The sequence below is a fragment of the Microcebus murinus genome, chromosome 18, assembly GCF_040939455.1.
Source record: "Microcebus murinus isolate Inina chromosome 18, M.murinus_Inina_mat1.0, whole genome shotgun sequence".
Taxonomy (NCBI): Eukaryota; Metazoa; Chordata; class Mammalia; order Primates; family Cheirogaleidae; genus Microcebus; species Microcebus murinus.
Genome location: NC_134121.1, coordinates 56,880,771 through 56,899,798, shown reverse-complemented (window position 1 = coordinate 56,899,798; position 19,028 = coordinate 56,880,771). Strand labels below are relative to the sequence as shown.

Sequence of the window (19,028 nt, the reverse complement as noted above, 5' to 3'; positions counted from 1 at the left end):
CTCCGGGGCCCAGCCTGCTGCCTGGCACAAAGCTGGTCCTCCGTGAATGCTGTGGAATGAATGAATGAATGAATGAATGATGCCCAGGGTACCAGGCTTCAGCCTTGAGAGAGGAGCCAGCCCAGGCCAGGAGGTGGCTCTTCCTCCTCCCCTCCCTAGCCCTCTGTTACAGCCCGGGCCACAGCGGAATGGGCGCCTGCACTGCTTAGGGGCCCAACTCTCTGCTAGTCTTGGGCACAGCTTGCGCGCTCGCTCCCGACGAGAACGGAGTGGCATCTATCTGCCTGTGGAGCGTTTAGGTGAACAGAGAGGGCGGCGCCCACGGCTCCTGCAGGAGGAAGGACCTGTACGTAGGTCCCGCCGGCCCGCTCCGGCCGAGGCCTGATGCAGAGCTGAAGGCCGCCCGGAGCGGGGTGAGCTGCCCCCGCAGCCCCTCCTGCCCCCGCCACGCACAGTGGGGCCGCGCCGTGGACATGTGCATGCGCGTGCACGTGTGTATTTCCTCTTATGCACCTCAGAACATTAGTAACGAAAGGGAAAACGTATCCGGAATGACTCCCGTGCACACACAGATAACTAGAAATCTAAAGACGACACAACAGGAGCAGTGTCTCTCCATCCTTTGGCGGCCACTGACCCTTTGAAGAATCTTCTGGAAGTGCTGGGCCCACATCCTGGAGGAAACTGCCCGCAAAGGCGCAGTTTGCTTATGACTGCAGCGGTCTAAAGCCCTTAAGTGAAAAGCATCCCTTGCTTTCAACTGATATTTACAAAAACCCAGCAAGTCACAAACCATAAGCGTTTAAAAGACAATGACTGAGACCTCAGACGCTCGAGAGGTGACAAGTGTGGTTTTAAAGCCATCGGCCGCGGTTGCAGGCTCAAAGCAGCCTGGGTAACTGTTTGCGCCAAATTTAAAATCTCCCAGCAAGAAAACTCTCCGTGGTGGAGAGAAGTGTCTGTGCCCAGCCCTCTCCCCCTCAGTGAGGACACCTCGCAACGTGTCCCCAACATGCTGCACCCTCAAAGCGCTCTGTGCTCATCTGGGGTCACAGCCGGGAGCTTTCCTTAGTGTAAGATCGTGGACACAGAGCAGGCACTGTTTAAACAGCTTTGTTCTTCTCCCTCAATGGGATCTTTGAAACTGTATTGATACCTCTTATATTGAAAAACAACCCTAGCGAATGGTCCAAGGGAGCTTGCCACCAGTTCCAGAGCCACACACAGTCCCTCATCTCTCCAGGCCTCAGTTTCCCTGTCTGTGAAATGGGGAGGGATTTGATCTTTGGCGCTCCCGTGCTCGCCGCTCGTGGACGCATACCTTTGCATTCTGTTCTGCCCGCGCCCAGGCAGTCCCGGCCATGCCATGGGGCTGTGATGGACAAAGCTACTCGCAGGTGCCGTCCTATCTGAGCCAGGTCTTTCCCTGGAGCCACACGGGGCAGGACGGAGGAGCTGCTTCCTCCGCACACAGAGCCAGGACGAAACAAGGACAAAGAGGAGAGATGAGATGGTCCCCAGAAGCCTCGTCCCTGCCTGTCCTCAGTGAAGCTGGCTGGGTTGATGGTGCAAGAGGGACAGCCGTGGGGACCCCAGCTGCCTGCTGTCATCACCATCGAGGACAGCAGGCTGAGGGGGACGTGGGTGAGGACTACAGGGGCCATCCCTGGGCTTCCTGGGGGCCAAGGAGAGCTCCAGATGTCCAGGCCGGACCAAGGTCTACTTCTTCCTTATCACGCTGTACTCGTGCTCCTGCTCCCCGGGCCTCTGGGCAGGAATCCCGTGGCCGTTAGAGTCCCGGCTCTGGCGGTCAAACGCCACCGAGGTGTAGTGAAGTTCTTCCCTGGGGGCAACCTGCAGGGAAGGAGACCCGAGGCTCAGGGAGAGGTGGGGGAAGGATGGACCCCAGCTCATGGTGGAGGAGGGAGTACACCTGGGGAGGCCACGGCCCCGCCCCCTGTCCTGGCCTCTTTCTCCCCCAAGGACTGACTGGGCTCCACGATCCTGCCCACCCACCTGCTCCACCCACCCCTGCAGCCACGCCACGGCACCGAGTCCCCGGGCAGCAGAGGCAGCCCTGGTATTCTCAGGGCTGCTCCAGCCCGGTCCATTCTCCAAGGGAGAGAATGAGTCCCCAAGAGGTGTCATGTTGGCTGGCCTCCGCAAGATGCCTCTGTGCTCCTCTCACTGAAATGTCCTGCAATGATGCAGCCGTGGGTCCCTTTCTGAGAACTCAATGCATCTGCAGAGGAGCCCTGGGACACTGGATTGGCCCTATAGCTCTGATTAACTCGCCGTGCTGTGGGCACGAGTCCTGACTTATACCAAGGGGGCTGGCAGAGGAGTAAGACTGTGCCCCCAACCCACTGTGGGACCAGGAGTCACCAAGTTAGAAACACAAGGCTACTGCTGTCCCAGGCCCACGTGGCTGTGTGGACATAAGCCACGTGAGGAAGGAGGCAGGTTAGACGATCACAAGGACCTTCAGACCCTTGACCACGAGCCACCAGGGTGCAACCAGACTGTGCCTGCTGCTCAGAGGCCCTGGCTGGGGGTGAAACCAGGACCCCGGGCCCTCAGACCACCTCACTCTCATGCAGACAGCTGGCGGGAGGTCGAGGAGGGGATGTGGCTATCAGGGGATCTGGGAGTGACAGGGCTGGATCCCCTAGTGTGGGATCAGAAGCCCAGGGGGTGGTGCCAGGCTGGAAATACCCCGGAGAACTGGGCCACGTCTCCTGGGCAGACCAGCCACTGTGTCACCTGCCACCCTGATGCCGGCCCTCCGTGGCATCACATAGCATGTCTGAGAAAGGTCCAGTTGGCTCACAGGCCTGGGGGGGCCTTGGTGGCCTCCCCAGCCAGGTCCCTGCCTGATGCTCCAATCTCTCTCACTCCTCTCCACGCGTGGGCCCCCGCCTTGGCCTGCACCACTGACGGGCGGGTCACCACCCGGGGAGGCAGCCGGTTCCATCACTCCACTTTAAGGAGGCTGTGCCTAAGGGCTGACCCACGGCAGGTCATGGACAAAAACTTGGAAAGCAGAGTTGATACTGAAGAGCTGCTGAGACCCAAACAGTGAGAAATCACAGGCTTTAACCCTGAGCATATGATATGCAGTAGGTGCTTAATAAATGCTCTACTTCATGGACTATCGGGGCCATATTCACTGACCACCCCATGGCCCTTCCCCACCCCAGCCCCCAGCCACAGTGACACTTGCCCATCTAAGGACCTCTGCTCTGACAAAATCTACACTTGCTCATCTTCCAGGTGGCCTGTCCTGGAGAGGCACAAGGTCACCAAGCGGGCCCCTCCCTTCCCTCTCTGCGCCCCCATCCCCAGGGTGCCCTGGTATAGCCCAGGGGCCACATGCCTGGAAGCCAGGCTCTGGCACTTACCAAGGTGCTGTATTCCACCTCCACCTGCCGCGGGGGCACTGGCTCCTCCCGCAGGGGCCTCGTCAGCAGCTCCAGGTTCACATAGTGCTGCTCGCCTTGCTCGGCAGCCTGCGGTGGGCGGGAGGTGCCGGGCGGGTGTCCACGGAGCCCCACAGCCTCTGAGCCTGCCTGTCTGCGTGCCGCTACCCTCCCTCTGTGCTCTGGGTGCTCAGCCCCGACCTCCCTGCCCTGCCTCCACGCCACCCACCCCGTCTGCTCTGGGCAGCTTTTGAATGCTCCCCAGGTCTGTCTAGCTGGAAGGACCCTTCTTCATTCCACCATTCCACTCTCCCTGGGTGGAGGGGACAGGCTGGCCAGAGCTTGGGACGAGACCTGGTGACCAGATCTCCCAGGCATCGTTCCTACTGCTCTGAGCGAGCATCCTAGTCTATCCATCCACCATCCACCCAGCACCTCCACTGGCCAGTGGGACTGTCCAAGCCCCCAACACCCTCTGTCCCCCCACCCTCCTCCAGCCACCTAACACACTCCTGCTGTAGTTCCCTTACCTGCCTGGGGCCCTGGGACAGCTGCAGAGGCTCACCTGCTAGAGACAGGAGGAGAGCAAGGAGGTTAAAAATCCCAGACCCAGGGCAGGGACAGGGAGCCTACGACCCATCTGGAAATAGGTCTTTCCCAAGGGATCCCAGCCCTGGGGACCTATTACTTCCTGGCTGAAGCACGGTGGCAGCTTAACGGTTGTTGAGCCAGTGAATTAGTGAATGAATAAATGGATGAACGAGTGCATGAATGAACGAGTGAATAAACAGCCAAATGGAAAGGTCCCAGCTGGAAGCGAGGAGCCAAACAAAGCTAGTTCTCAAAAGAGTCACTCGAGAAAATGTTCCCAGCTGGGAGAAGACCAGGGAGGAAGGCTGCCACAAAAGGGACATGTGCGCACCGGGCCCCAGGGCTGCATCAGACCGTAGGAAGTCGCTGGGGAGCTCGGCTCTGCCCCCTGCGCCTAAGGTCTGCCCTCCCAGACAGCCCACCCGCCCACTGCCCCAGACACCGTGGGGAAGGAAGCCTGCCAGCCCCTCGAGATCGGAGCTCAGGCTCGAGCAGCGTCTGCTCGGCAAGTGTCCTGCTCTGAGCACAGCCCTGTGTGCCCCGACCCTCCCAGCCCGCGAGCCAGGGCCGGGTGGGCAGTGGGTAAGGCACACACAGCCAGATGTCCTTGGCCTAGGGCTAGGCCCGCAGCCAGGCAACCCCAGAGCCCACTGCCCCTGAGACACTGCCCGCCCCTTAGGGAACCCCCAGAGTCAAAGGGGAGCAGCCCACAACTGGGAGACAGACACCAGACCACGTGTCTTGCTGAGCCGTCAGCTGACTTGGAACATGCAGCCTGGTGCCCTGGGCTGTGAACCACCTGCTTCCGCACGCTGTGTGCAGGGCCTACGTCACCCTCTCTCCCCTCACCTTGGACAGGTGTCCCCATGGCAAGGTGGAACAGGGCTGGAGGGGAACGGACAGGAGTCCAGTGCCGGGAAAGGGAGGTGGCGCTGAGGTTTGGGGACAGCCAGGTGCGTGGGAAGCTCCCAGAAGGCAGGACCCAGTCTGCCCTGGTCATATCGGCGTCCCCAGGGCCAGCACAGGCCTGGCACACTGTAGGCACTCAGGATAGCTTTGTGTGTGAAGGAATGAATGACAAGAGTGGCCCCAGGGAGTGGGCGTGATGAAGCAGGTGGCAGGCCTGAGGGGCAGCCCCACCTGCCTTTGCGCGTGTGGTGGGGAGGGGCAGGGTCACGGTGCTTGCACGGAAAGCTTCCTCCTGTCACCGAGGACGTTCAAAGCACAATCCGCCCGCATACCGATAAACTCCGCAGTCTGGGCCTCGTGGACCGTTTAATAGCAGGGAAAACGTGCACTACGTTAAGTGCAAAAATATAGGTGTAGAAGAGAATTCATGGCGAGATGCAAATTTGTTAAGAGCTCATGAGTGCACAGAGAGGCTTAGGAAAAAGGCCGGCAGGACACACAGCTCACGGTCAGTGGCCAGTTTCTCTGGATGGTGGGGTTTTAGCACTGTCAGTAACGGGGAATTTATTTCCTTCTTTGTGCTTTTACTCATTTTTCAAATTTTCTACGGCAGGTATAACTCCCTTTTTTAAAAGGGGAAGAAGCTCTTGAGCAGTGGGAGCCTTTCGGGGTGAAAGCTGTCCCGGCTGGGGAACCCCATGGGGCCAGGGGTGTCCCTGGGGGCCTGAAGTTGGGAGCACATGGGAAGGGGGACGCGGTCCTTTCCACCCACCCTGCACAGATGTGCTGGGGCTGGGGCTGCGGCCCCGGGCAGGGGCTGGGGGGGAGCGTGGGGAAGTGCCCCCCAGCACACACCAGCTTGTCCTGAGCCGTGGGGCAGAGCCGCCCCATCTCTCCCTGCCCCAATCTCATCTCAGCCTTGAGAGGCTTCGGTGACTGGGGACCCGGGTTCCCCTGAATCCTCCGCCCCGTGGAACCGAGCTCTTGGAACGGGGAGGAAACTTAGGGCTCACACTTCATCTCGGGCAGAAATCTGCTTTCCTGGAGGGGACCGGGGCCCTCCAGCCAGTGACAAGAAGGCCACCCCCCCCATGCGTTGTTCTGTCCTTTTACTTATTCAGTCTGCTCATCAGGGATCTACGTCCTGAGTGCCAAGAGGACGAGTCCTCTCTTTTCATCCCAGCCCAGAGGAGGGCGGCCGGCCCAGACGGTGCCTGGAGCTCCCTGGGGTGCCCATTGGGCTGAGACATTAAAAAACACACTGATTCGAAAAATGTCAATGGTGTGCCTTCTCGAGCCCCAGTCTCTGACCTGAAGGAGCACATGGGCCGGTGGGAAGGAAGGCAAGGAACAAGGAGGTGGCGATCTAGTTCCAAAAGGGCTATAACAGCAGAGGTACAGGGTACACGCAGGAGGGGCCCTGAGCCATTTTCCGAGGACAAGGAAAAGGTCCCAGAGGAAAGGAAGGACATCCAAGGACAGCCTTTGGGGTCTGGCAGGAACAAGCCAGGGAGTGAGGGCAGGGGGACACTCTAGGCACCCAGAGCAAACCTAGGAGAGACTGAGGTTGTGGCTCTTGCCAAGGGACAAGACGCTGCAAGAAGCTGCCTTCTGGGGTGCAAGGACAGGGCGAGAGAGGTGGGCAGGGACAGTCGTGGGGGCTTTGACTGTCCCATAGGGGCCTGGAGTTCGGAGGGTGAGGGAGGCCGTGCATGGGTTTTAGACAGAACAGAACCGCTGCTTCACGGGGCAGCCGTGCCCGGGCGCCTGCAGCAGGAGAGCCTCCCTCTGGGGAGCCACCTGCCACGGCCTGTAACTGCCACTCCCAGGGACACCTCTTCCGGCATATGTGCTCTGAGGGTGTGCACACAGCGTCCATTCTGGGGAACGAGGAGGGAGCCTTGCAGAGGAGAGGGGTCGGGCCTGCCCACCCAGGGTGGGGCAGAGGGGTTCGGGGAGCTCGCTCACCTCTGACCTGCTTCTGAAACATCCCCCAGGCCAGCAGCGAGGTCCCCACCAGCAGCAGCAGCAGAAATGCCAACAAGGAGAGCAGCAGCGGGAGCCTGGGGGAGGAGAAGGTGCGGGATGGGGAGAGGGGCGCGGGCGGCCTCGCCTTCCCTATATTTTTAAATAGATCTGGTCAAATTTTAAAAAATAGACAGTATAAAGCCTCTTTTCAACACCCCCCCCCATCTATGCATTCTCTGGCTTCCCCTACAAACATGCATGCGGGTACTGAAGAATCTTCCAGAAGTTCTTCATGTGCATACAAACAAAAGTGCACATTATTCCCCTTCCGTTTCTGCACAAAGGAGACATAGAGCAAACACTGTCCTGCTTTTACTTAACGATACGGCTTGGAGGTCTTTCCACGTCGGTAGGTAAAGACGCCCCCGCTCTTCTCCGCAGCTGCGCGGTACGCCCCTGCACGGATGGCCGATGGTTACCCGCTCTGAGCGGGCGTCTCCCCCGGTCGTTTGCAATGACGAACCCTGCTGCAATGAATCGCCTCGCAGCTCGGCAGTTTCCCCGCTCGGACAAGCAGCAGCGGATCAACTGTGACGCTGACACTACCGCCGGCTTCAGGCCGCTCGTGGAAGAAGGGACCTTCTTTCACGCCCAAGCTTGCATTTGTAATGTTCTCATGCTTTTCTTAGACACCCCCCCCAAATGACACAAGCTTCGGGCCCCACAGAACCCATATCTGCCACCCGTGTGTATCTATCTATAGGGTCAACTTCTGGATTAGGCATGTTTGGGGTCTGAATTTTGCCATGTGTGATATTAAGAGTGTGGCCCTAGGTTGGCAGAAGCCTCTAGAAGGGCCTTGGGGGTGTCGTATTTAAAGAATATGGGCCGGGCGCGGTGGCTCACGCCTGTAATCCTAGCACTCTGGGAGGCCGAGGCGGGCAGATTGCATGAGGTCAGGAGTTCAAAACCAACCTGAGCAAGAGTGAGACCCCATCTCTACTATAAATAGAAAGAAATTAATTGGCCATATATATATATATATATATATATATATATATAGTTATATATATATATAGTTAGCCGGGCATGGTGGTCCATGCCTGTAGTCCCAGCTACTCGGGAGGCTGAGGCAGGAGGATCGCTTGAGCCCAGGAGTTTGGGGTTGCTGTGAGCTAGGCTGATGCCACGGCACTCACTCTAGCCTGGGCAACAAAGTGAGACTCTGTCTCAGAAAAATAAATAAATACATAAAAAATAAAGAATATGGTCAGCCTCCGTCCCTGGTTCCTGGGAGGGAGGCTCCACGTCCTTGGAGTTTCCCACATAATGAGAGTGTCTTTGTTATTCATGGGCGACACCTGAATTTCGCTGAGAGGTGACATAGAGTGTGGGCCTGGTCACCGGAAGAACCAGCCATGTCCGTAGAGATTCGGGGCTCTGAGCCAGCCCAACCTCCAGGAGAGGGGGAGGGGAGGGAGACTGAGTTCAACCGCGTGGCCAAGATGTGTCGATCATGCCTACACAAAGAAACCCCAGTAGGCACTGTAGCTTGGAGGAGCTTCCCGGTTGATAAACACACCCATGTCCTGGGGGTGATGCTCCGGGATTCCACCCGGAGAGGGCCCGGAAGCTGTCTGGGACCCTCTCGGAACTCCCTCTATGTGCCTCTCCATCTGTGTCCTAATCTCTGTCCTGTACGATAAGACCGTAATCGTAGGTATAGTCCTTGCCAGAGTCCTGAGTCTAGCAAATGATTGGACCCAAGAGTGTCCTGGGAACCCCCAAATCTGTAGCCAGTTGGTCAGGAGTGTGGTGGCCTGGGGGTCCCCAAAGCTTGGCTGGTGTCTGAATGAGGATAGTGTCGCGGAGGTTGGAGCCCTTAACCTGTGGTGTCCGTGCTAACCCCAGGTGGCAGGCACCAGAATTAATTGCAGTGCCCCAGCAGGCGCTAGAATAGGAGTCTGTGAATCCCAGAAATGGCTTGTAACCGCATGCGTTTTTCTAGAGAGAGAGTCTATAGATGTTGCCAGATTCTCTGTGGGGTTGGTGACCCCCCAAAAAGGTTAAGAACCACTTTTCAGAGGAGAGAACACAAGCCTTTGAATTGAAGCCTAGCCCTGCCTCTGGCAGCCCCCTGACCCGGCAAGTGGCTTGACCTCTCTGAGCCTCAGTTTACTCATCTGTAAAGTGGGGGTGAAAACAGTACAGGACTACAGTGGGGAGCAAACGAGGACGTCCGTGTGGAGCGTCTGGCACGTGCCTGGTAGGATGCCATCAGCTCTCATAAACCACCGCTCTCCACCCAGCCCCCCAACTTCTCCCCGAGCTGAGCCTTCGCTCAAAGCCACGGGCAGGTCCAGCGCGGCCTCAGCAATCCACGCCGGGACTGTGGCTTCCAACCCCGGCCTGGGCAAAGGGAGCCTGGGGCCCCAGCCGGCAGGGGTGCGGCTCGCACCTCCGACGGTACCACATGGCCAGGTACCTGCCCCGGTTTCCCCCTGAGGACTAGACCCCTCTCATGTCACAAGGACCTTACCGTGGGCTCGAGCTCTTCTGGGGTTCGTCCTGGATGCTGGCACCGCCGGTGGCACTCACTGCAGACAGGGCCGTGGACGGCACCGCTGGGACTTCGGTCGTGACCGTGGAGGTCCTGGCTGTGGTGATAGTCATAGGCACCACCGGCGTGGATGCTGGGGGCAAAACCACAGATCAGACCCAGGGATCTCGCCTCGGACTCCCCCACCAACCGCCAATGCCTTTTGGGTTTGATTTCACCCAGAATGCTCACTCAGGAAGGAGGGCCCCGAGCCAGTGTCTCTAGGACTCTCTCGGGCCAAGTGAGCATTTCCCAACGGGACACAGGTCCTGCCCTCAACGTCCTGATTGCATCCTGTGGGTGAGGGTCAGGGCTCTCCCGGAGCCCCTAAGTCCCCTCCGCAAGCCCAGTCTTGTCCCCCTCTGGCACAGGTGGTCTCCTCTCCCTCTTGGGCTCTCTCGGCCTCCCTGTCTCACCTACAAGCACCTTCCATCCGTCAAGACTGGGCAGAGATGCCAGCTGCTTCAGGGTGCCTCCCTGGCTGTCTCCCTGTCCCTCCCCCCCATCTCTCACTTGCACATGCACACACACGTGTGCATACACACGTGTCCCCGTCTCTGACCTGACTCCTGCCCCAGCTGTTCCAACCCGAGCCTGTCTGGGCAGCCCTGGTGCTGACCGAAGGCGGGGCTCACCTGGGGACACGGACACCTCAAACTCGGAGGTGAGATCAAACAGCTGCTTGTTGACCCCACACCAGTATGTGCCTGTGTCCTCCACCCTGAGGCTCCTCATGGTCACCGTGAAGGTCAGGTTTGCAGGGTGGTCTGTGATGGACACTCGGCTTGTCCTTGCTTCTCTCTCTGAGTCTTTTGTCTCCACGATCTTGTCACATAGTACAACAAAGCGTCTTTTGCACCAGTATTTCTTTGCAGTGCTGTACTCCTTCTCATACCGACACTGCACGCTCAGCGATCCCCCCACGGAGCCCGTCACGGTCGTGGAGCCACCCAGAGAGAAACAGCCTGGAAAACACAAGGGGGGCCTGGCACTTCAGGGTGGCCCCCTGGGAGAGCCACCTCCTCCAGGGGTTCCCCACTCCGCATCAGCACCCCCAGGCCTGAGCCCCCCACTCCTTCCCTTCTCATCGACCCCCAGCCAGGTCACAGCTTGGGATCGCCCTCTCTGCTCTGCCACCCCCAAGGTTTTGATCACAGCAGCCCCTCCCTTCAAACCCCAACTCCCCCTGCCACCAACGGGGGCCCACACCTGCCAGGACCGTAAGAACTCACCCCTAAGCACCTGCTGTCCCAGGAGGGCCACCGGGCCCTGCGCATCTCAGGACGTGGAGGAGCAGCCCACGTACCGACCCGGGCAGCTCTAGGGCTGCCAAACCGTTTTGACAAGAATTCTGGACACACCTGATAAAGTGTGTGGGTCAAAACAGAGTCACAAACGCAGAAGTTTCTCTGATGACAACGTTCATTTCATGCTGTGTCACACCTCAGTTTGCCCAGCTCTTGTAGATTTAATTTTCAAGGAAGCTTTATTTATTTATTTATTTTGGAGAGGCAGGGTCATGCTGTGTTGCCCAGGCTGGTCTTCTTGAACTCCTGGCCTCAAACGATCCTCCTGCCTCAGCCCCCCCCCGGAGTGTGGGATTACTGGCGTGAGCCACTGTGCCCAGCCAGGAAGCTCATTCTTTGTTTCCAAGATTTATGTCTGCCATTTCCCAAATAATTCTCAGACGCAACGATGGGAGAATAAGGTGATGGCGCGAAGCTAATGTTGGCCACCAAGCAGAGGACACCCGGCCCTGTCCCGGGCGGACAGGTGCACGCCCGCTGGGCAGTAGTGGGGGAGCTCCTCACCACCCGTGTGTGATTCTGTGATCCGGCCGCATTGGCGGGGAGGGCGGGGCAGGGTGGGCAAGGCTTGCTCTCTTTTCCTAGCGTTAGAGCTCTTCAATTTTACTTACATTTTCAAATTCTTAAATCCCCTTTGGGGACCACTTTGGGACTTTGGGACCACTCAAATGCAAGCCCTAGGCAGGTAGGGGTCTCCTTCTTGTACCTTCAATGTCTCCAGGTGCTGGAGACTAATACTTTAGTGGCAGCCCCTCCCCAAGCCCATCGGCTCTGCACTGTCAGCCCACAGCTGCCCAGAGATGACCACAAGCTCCTCAGTGCCTCTCAGAACCGCCTCTCCTGGCCTGGATGTACAGGTCCCGTGCAGAGAAGGCCTTTCTAAGCTCAGCACAGGTGTGACGTTTACTGAGAGGCCCAGGAGCGATTGCCAAGGCAAAGCAGAAAGGGCCTCAGAAGAATCTGCATTTAAGTCTTGGCTCTATTACTCATTGGCTGTGTGTTCTGGGGTAAGTTGCTCCACCTCTCTGAGCTTCAGATGCCTCATCTGTAAAGTGGGGATAATTCTTCCTACCTCACAAGGCATTTGAGAACATTAAATGAGATCATACGTGGAAAATGCTGGGCAAATAATATTAGGTCGAATCACATGAAATTGCTGATATTCAACTTTTTGACCAAGACATCAGTATTTCAAATGACTCGAGCCAATAAAAATACTTACATAACCCTCTATCTAACCCAGGTAAGAAATGGTAAGAGAAAATAAGCACAGATACAGATAGAATGAAAAGCTTCAAGATGGCACTTTGCAGAAACTCCCTACTAATAAATGCGTAAATTTGGATTTTCTAGAAAAATGCAAATTACTAAAATTGATGCATACTAAGTGCTTAATAAATAAATGTCAGTTCCCAGACCTCCTTTACCCAAGTCGCTGCTCCTCGTCCCCATCCCGACTCTATTCCCAGCCTCTCTCTCCTTGGCTGTGAGGTGTCCTCTTTCTTGTCTGGGTCTAGCCTCCCTTCCTGATCTGGGTGACCCCAGCACCCCTGCCCACAGCACCCAACCTGGCCTTTCGTCTGTCTCCAGCGTCCGGCTTCCCTTTGGACTTGGTGTCTGTCTGTCTCTCTCTCTCTCCTGATTCACTTGTCTCCTCTGCAATTTTGGGGTGAAAAATTGTCACCCAGTCCCCAAGAGCTCTGCCCCACCTGTGACGGTGTCATTATAATTTAGAGACTGAACAGCATCATTTCCCCACTTCTCTGGGACGGTCACACTTACTTACAATGCGCCTGGTCCCGCTTTTCTTGCACCCCCAACCCTGTGGGCAGAGACACAGCAGAGTGGAGACCGCCGTGGGGCCGGGGACCTCCCTGTGTCCAGAACTGCTCTTCCAGGTTGTGCCTCTGTCATCTCAATGTTTTCCTTAACCCGGAGTCTCGTCCCGCTAAATCCCAGATAAGTGAGTGAAGCATCCAACTCACGAAGCCAGGAGAGGAGCACAGGCCCACGCACCCAACACAGAGAGAACACAGTAAGCTTTTGGAAAAATTAAACAGAAATCGGTGAGTTAGGAAACAGAAAAGCAGTGGAATTAGTGTACACATTGAAAACCTGATTTTTCTTTTGGGAAGGGTGAACAATAGCACAGACTAGGGAGCCACCAAATCAAGAAAAAAGAAGATACAGTTGCAATTTAAAAGAAAAATAGCCAGGTTAATCTGCAGGTCTCTACAGATAAGTCTGCAAACCTGGATGAAACTGACGATGTCCTGGGAAGATACAAATGACTGATACAGACTAAGAATAGCTTCTTTACAAAACAGACCGATGATGATGAGCGGTATAAAGGACTTCTTTCCCTTCCAAAACCCGGTTTCACAAGTTAGTTCTCTCAATTCAAACATTCGCAAAGAGCATAGAAACAGGGGAATCGCCCTAATCCTTTTCACGACGCCAGCATAATACATCAATATCAAAATCTGGCCAAATCTCTTAATATAATTCACCTTCTTAAGAGCTGAAAGGCGAAAAAAAATACTCATCTTGACAGACAATGAAAAAGCGTCTGACACCTGTTGCCATTGTTTTTAAACTTTTGCTTCTGGTCATTGCTTGCTTGCTACGGAAGCTGTATGGGGAATTATGGGATGAGGTCATTGAAGCATGGGTGACTGGCCCATCAGGCAATAGAAGTCAACCAACCCGCCAATTATTTCAAAAGGCAATAGTGGGCAACCAATCATTTTAAAGGTCAACGCATGATCCACGCGTGATCAGCTTGTGCACAGCTTGTGCACCACAGGGATAAAAGGCATGCCGTTGTTCCGGTCGGGGTCCTTGCCTGGGAGAGTGGCCACTGCGTTGGTGCTCTGGGGCTTGGACCCTGGCTAGCCAGAAAATAAACCTCCTCTTGTGTGATTGCAAAAAAAAAAAAAAAAAAATGCTTGATAAACAGCCATTGGTGGACGCCTTCTTCACACTGCATGGGACAGACTGGCCGCCTTCCCCGGAATCAGGGACCAGGCAGGGACGATCACTACCTCCTTGGCCACTGGACGTCAGTCTGGCCGTACCAGCCAGCGAGTCGAGGAGGGAAAGAGAAACCTACCAGAAGGGCACCGAGAGCTCTCAGCGCACCCCGATCCCGTGAAAACAGGAGAACACCCTAGAACCCATGGGAACACTGGCGGTGGGGGTGGTCCAGTTCCAAATTCATACACAACAGGTAAGAGCTTCCCAGAGACAATTAGCAAATAGAGTTGAAGAAAACCTCCCACCATAAGAAAAGCAACCAAAAAGGTTTAAAATCTCCCAGGACAAAGGCTGGGCAGACTGCAGGGGACCTGTCTGAGGACAGCTGCAAACGCTCTTGGGGGCGCAAAAGCCAAGTGGGCGGGAGGAAGCCTTGCCCTGCGGGAGGAAGACTCAGCCGGCGGCTCCCCCTGGAGAACGTCTCCCTCGTCTCTGCCCAGTTTCTCTTCCCTCCCCGCCCTCCCTGCTGCCTTCCCTCCCTCTCTGTCCCATCTCCCCTCCTTGGAGACAACTGGCCCCTGGTCCCCAGGCCCCGCCAGCCACGCACCTGCCTCCACACTCCTCCCTGTCCAGGTCCCAGCCCCGAGCTGCCCTGGCCGATCTGTGTCCGAGACCGACTGCCTACTCTTCCTTCGTCCTCACCCCGCCCCACACCCTGCACCCGGTGGCCGGCAGGACACCTCCTCCCCAACACCCCTGGCAGCTCAGTGGCGCTCACTGTCTACCCACTCTAAGATCTGCTGCCTCTCGCCCTCCGTCCTGTAAAAATTCACCCGAAAACCTCCCACAAAGCCCTTCCTCCGTGCCCACCCTGTGCCCCACATCTCCTGTGGCTGGTCCAAGGTTCCATGGGTAGAGGGGGCAGAGACCCTCATCCCTTCCCCTCCCAGGGGGCCCGTTCTCTGTCTGTCCATCTTACATGGTGGACAGAGTGCACCCCATTCTGCATCCTACATAGAGCCCAGGCTTGGGTGCCTCACGTGACCCGTCACACCCCCTCCTCCTGTGGACCCTCCCTGGGCAGAGAGCCCCTCACCTGGGACCCAGAGAAGCAGCAGAGCTGAGGGCAGCCACATGGTCCCGTGTCCAGCACAAACACCACCTGCAGCACCACTGGGCCCCCGCTGGACCCGAGACCTCAACCCCCGAAATCTCCCAGGGGAGGATCAGATTCCCAAGGCTGACACTTCTGCTTTTTTTTTGTTGCCGTGTAGCTTCCTTATTCAGCTTCTTTTGGTTCTATTCCTGGAGCTGGTCAGAAAATGGAGGCGGCTTGGGGACGCCTGGCTGAGATGCCCCTGGAAACTCGGTACCACCTTGCTAAGCCGGGTTGAGCCTGCAGGTTCCGTGGCCATTTTCAGCAATGAGACCTGTCCCCCTGTGGCCCCAGCAGCTCACAGGCCTCTGTCCACCCCTCTTCCCTAGTGTGCAGGACTGCAGGGCCAGGGCCCCTTCTAGACGGAGGCTCCATGACCCTCCCCCACTTCCTTGTGCTCAGGATGGGTGGCGCTGCGGGGAGGGGCAAGCTCAGCCTGCTTCTCACGCCCTGGGCGGTGCCCACAATGCGGCCATCCCAGGAAGTCCCCTCCCATGAGGCCTCAGCTCTAGGCCTGGACCCCCAAGTTGGCACAATGGTCCCAGAGTCCCTGAATGGTTCCTGGCCTTGGAAATGTGTCTTCAACTTGACCCAGAGGTCCTCAGGTTGTGAACTTCCTTCCTGTGTGGCCCCCATTGGACCCAGTTCAGGCTAAGCCCAGAGCAGGACCACAGGGAGACTGCAGGGCCCCTTTCTTCCCTGGTCCACATGGAGGTGAGAAGATAAACATAAACTCACAAATGCATGCCTTGGGAAAAGGGCCCCCAGCTTGCACAGAATGGCCATGTGAGCACAGGACACTCTGACCCTCGTGTGCAATGTGCCACTTGGGAGCTTGCAGTCATTAAACCCAGAGCGTCCACCGCAGGGAGCCCCGCACTAGCCGTGGGGTCCCAGGAATGCCCTTCCTGGCTGCTGCTTTCGGGATTTTCATTTGCCTCCTTCTTTCTGGCCACAGGAGCACCTTGCTCAGGAGAGTCTAGGAAGCCAAGGGGACTCGCTGGTTCTACTGCTGGAAGATTCAAGGACAGAGCCTGGCAGACACTGGAGGAATTTCTATGATGATGCAGTCATAGATTATCTAAAGCTCATTAAGATCCAAGACACTTTGGATCTTTTTTTTTTTTTTTTTTTTTTTGAGACAGAGTCTGGCTCTGTTGCCTGGGCTAGAGTGCCATAGCGTCAGCCTAGCTCACAGCAACCTCAAACTCCTGGGCTCAAGCGATCCTCCTGCCTCAGCCTCCCGAGTAGCTAGGACTACAGGCATGTGCCACCATGCCCGGCTAATTTTTTCTATATATTTTTAGTTGCCCATATAATTTCTTTCTATTTTCAGTAGAGACAGGGTCTCACTCTTGCTCAGGCTGGTCTTGAACTCCTGACCTCAAGCAATCCTCCTGCCTTGGCCTCCCAGAGTGCTAGGATTACAGGCGTGAGCCACTGTGCCTGGCCTGGATCTTAACACTATTGAGCTGAACATGAAAATGTAGGAGGGGTGTCACATTAGGTGGTTTGTGTGCCTTGATCATGGCAAAGCTTCCCAGAAATTATTTTTCAATTCAACCGTGATCTGAAAGGCCTTGCTGCAGTCTTAGAAGTCCGGGCCAGGTAGGGAAGCAGAAGGTTAGGGCACTGCTGTGCTCGTCCACTTAGCACCAAGTGACCTTGAGCAAAGCCTGTGGCTTTTGTCAAATGTCAATAATAATGGCTCATCTGTGGGAATAAATCATATAATGATTATACAAATACTCAAATGCAAGATACTTCTTGGTGTCTTCAGGCCAGCCCTCTTGCATGGGGACACATCTCTACTTTTAATGAAAGGCATTAGGAAAACTGGATTCAATAGGAAGACATGTGCATTGCAAATACTTTGTTCCTTAGGAACAAAGAGAAACACCCAACCTGTCGCAAAGGGGAAGGGGTCAGGGGGCCTGGTCCCCACCACACCCATCCTACTCACCCCACCCTGGCCACAAACTGGAAAGAAAAGACAAAATGATGCAAAATGACCACATGACATCAGAGAATTAAGGAAGTGGCATGTTCTGCTGCTTCCCGACAGCCATCCCTGGACGTGATGGGGGGTTAAGTGAGTTGAGGGCCCCAGGGCTTAGCCCCTTCCCTGGGGGGTCCTGCAGTAGCCACGAAACCCGTGATCCAGTGTGGGGCCTCACTCCAGTGCAGACGCACGTGCTCAGAGCCCAGTGAAGGGCGTTGCTGGTGGCGTGGGGGTGGCGGCTTCAGCAGCATCGAGTCCTGCCAACTGCAGGGTCCCCAGAAAAGACTTGAGGAGCGGATGAGCTGTGAGGCCTCCCAGCAGCACAGTCTCAGAGCCACCCTCCCACTGGGGCAGTCAGCGGCTCCCCATCCACTCTGCCTCTTCCTCCCCTGAGCTCGAAGCTGGCCCAGGGAGGGCCTTGACCCACGGGTGCCACTCCAGTGTGGTCCAGAGGCTGGGCCCCCCCAGCCGAGCAGCAGGAGGCCGGGCTGTGCAACCCCAGTGGGAACAAGACCGATCTGCCGTGTGCTTCTGCTGTGGTTGGGTGCACACACCCGAGACTGCCCACGCCCTACCCTCCCGCTCCCATCTCTGGGGAAGCTCCTCCAGCCAGGGGCTGAGGCAGGCTGAGCCACCCGTGCTCCAGCGGGTCCCACGGCCCCAGGACCACAGAGGCCCCGGCTGGTCATGCTGGCTCGTAACCTGCTTGGCCCCAGGTGTGCCGTGGCCCAGATGGAGAGGAAGAGGAAGCTGCAGGCAGATGTGTGGAGGTCGCAGCCAGAGGCCTGGGAGCCCTCAGCGTCCTGCGATGCTTGCTGCCCACAAAGCCCCTGCTCCACGCAGGCCCTGTCCACAGTCACAGGCACCTGGGCCTGGAGGTAATTTCTCCACCTCGGGGAGGGGAGCCTGGACTGGGGCCTGGTCCCACACGCTGGGGCACCCTGAGCACTGAAGGTCTGTGTACTTCACTTAAGTTCAGCTAAAGCTCAACTCAAACTAGGTTCAAGCAGAAGCCAGTGGTCTGCACCCCTGGGATCAGCGCAGCGTGACTCCACGCCCATCCCCGGGGGACACAGAGATGGTGGTGGCGATGGGGCCGCCTCGGCCCGCATGTCCCCCCCCCCCCCCCCCCCCCCGTCTCTGCTGCGTCCCATGTAGTTACCAGGGATCCCTCCGCAGAGCAGGGCTGGGGCAGGAGGCAGGCGAGGGCGCTTGGCTCCTGGAAGCCCCTTGACTATGACAATGGGAAGCCCGGGGGGAAGGTCAGAGCCCTGGGCTGCATGGGGGTCCCGCTCAGTGAAACAGGAACACGGCACCAGGGCCTGCCCCGCTGCACCACTGGGAGGCCTAAAATGAGCTCAGAGATGCAAATGCGCTTGCACAACCCCCAGAGATGTTTTAAGATGCTTGTTAGGCTGGGCGAGGTGGCTCTCGCCTGTAACCCTAGCACTCTGGGAGGCTGAGTATGAGGATTGCTTGAGGCCAGGAGTTCCAGACCAGCCCGAGCAAGAGCGAGACCCCGTCTCTACCAAAAAATAAAATTAGCCAGGTGTGATGGCTCCCACCTATAGTCCCAACTACTTGGGAGGCTGAGGCAGGAGGATCGCTAGAGCCCAAGAGTGTGAGGCTGCAGTGAGCTGTGATGACACCATTGTACCTTAGCCCGGGTGACAGAGTGAGACCCTGTCTCAAAAAGAAAAAGAAGGCCGGGCGCGGTGGCTCACGCCTGTAATCCTAGCTCTCTGGGAGGCCGAGGCGGGCGGATTGCTCGAGGTCGGGAGTTCGAAACCAGCCTGAGCAAGAGCGAGACCCCGTCTCTACTATAAATAGAAAGAAACTAATTGGCCAACTAATATATATAGAAAAAATTAGCCGGGCATGGTGGCTCATGCCTGTAGTCCCAGCTACTCGGGAGGCTGAGGCAGAAGGATTGCTTGAGCCCAGGAGTTTGAGGTTGCTGTGAGCTAGGCTGACACCACGGCACTCACTCTAGCCTGGGCAACAAAGCGAGACTCTGTCTCAAAAAAAAAAAAAAAAAAGAAAAAGAAAAGAAAAAAGATGCTTTTTGAACTCTCACCACGTACACGTGTGAATATCTACT

The 19,028-nt window shown here is 56.8% G+C and overlaps 1 protein-coding gene across 3 annotated transcripts; it reads right to left on the bottom strand.

Annotated features, from left to right (window-relative positions):
• Window positions 1-419: 419 nt before the first annotated feature.
• CD300A (CD300a molecule) lies at window positions 420-15,313 on the bottom strand. 3 transcript variants are annotated; one of them, XM_012778729.3, is made up of 7 exons: window positions 14,866-15,313; window positions 10,122-10,451; window positions 9,427-9,580; window positions 6,888-6,982; window positions 3,950-3,987; window positions 3,402-3,509; window positions 423-1,854 (listed from the first exon to the last, which is right to left on the bottom strand). In XM_012778729.3, exons 1-7 carry the CDS (start codon window positions 14,903-14,905, stop codon window positions 1,720-1,722), a joined length of 900 nt encoding a protein of 299 aa, XP_012634183.2. In that variant the 5' UTR covers window positions 14,906-15,313; the 3' UTR covers window positions 423-1,719. The 3 variants fall into 3 exon arrangements, with proteins under 3 accessions (XP_075850831.1, XP_012634183.2, XP_012634184.2); XM_012778730.3 differs by having other exon boundaries at window positions 3,950-3,984; XM_075994716.1 differs by lacking the exon at window positions 3,950-3,987 and having other exon boundaries at window positions 420-1,854.
• Window positions 15,314-19,028: the final 3,715 nt, after the last annotated feature.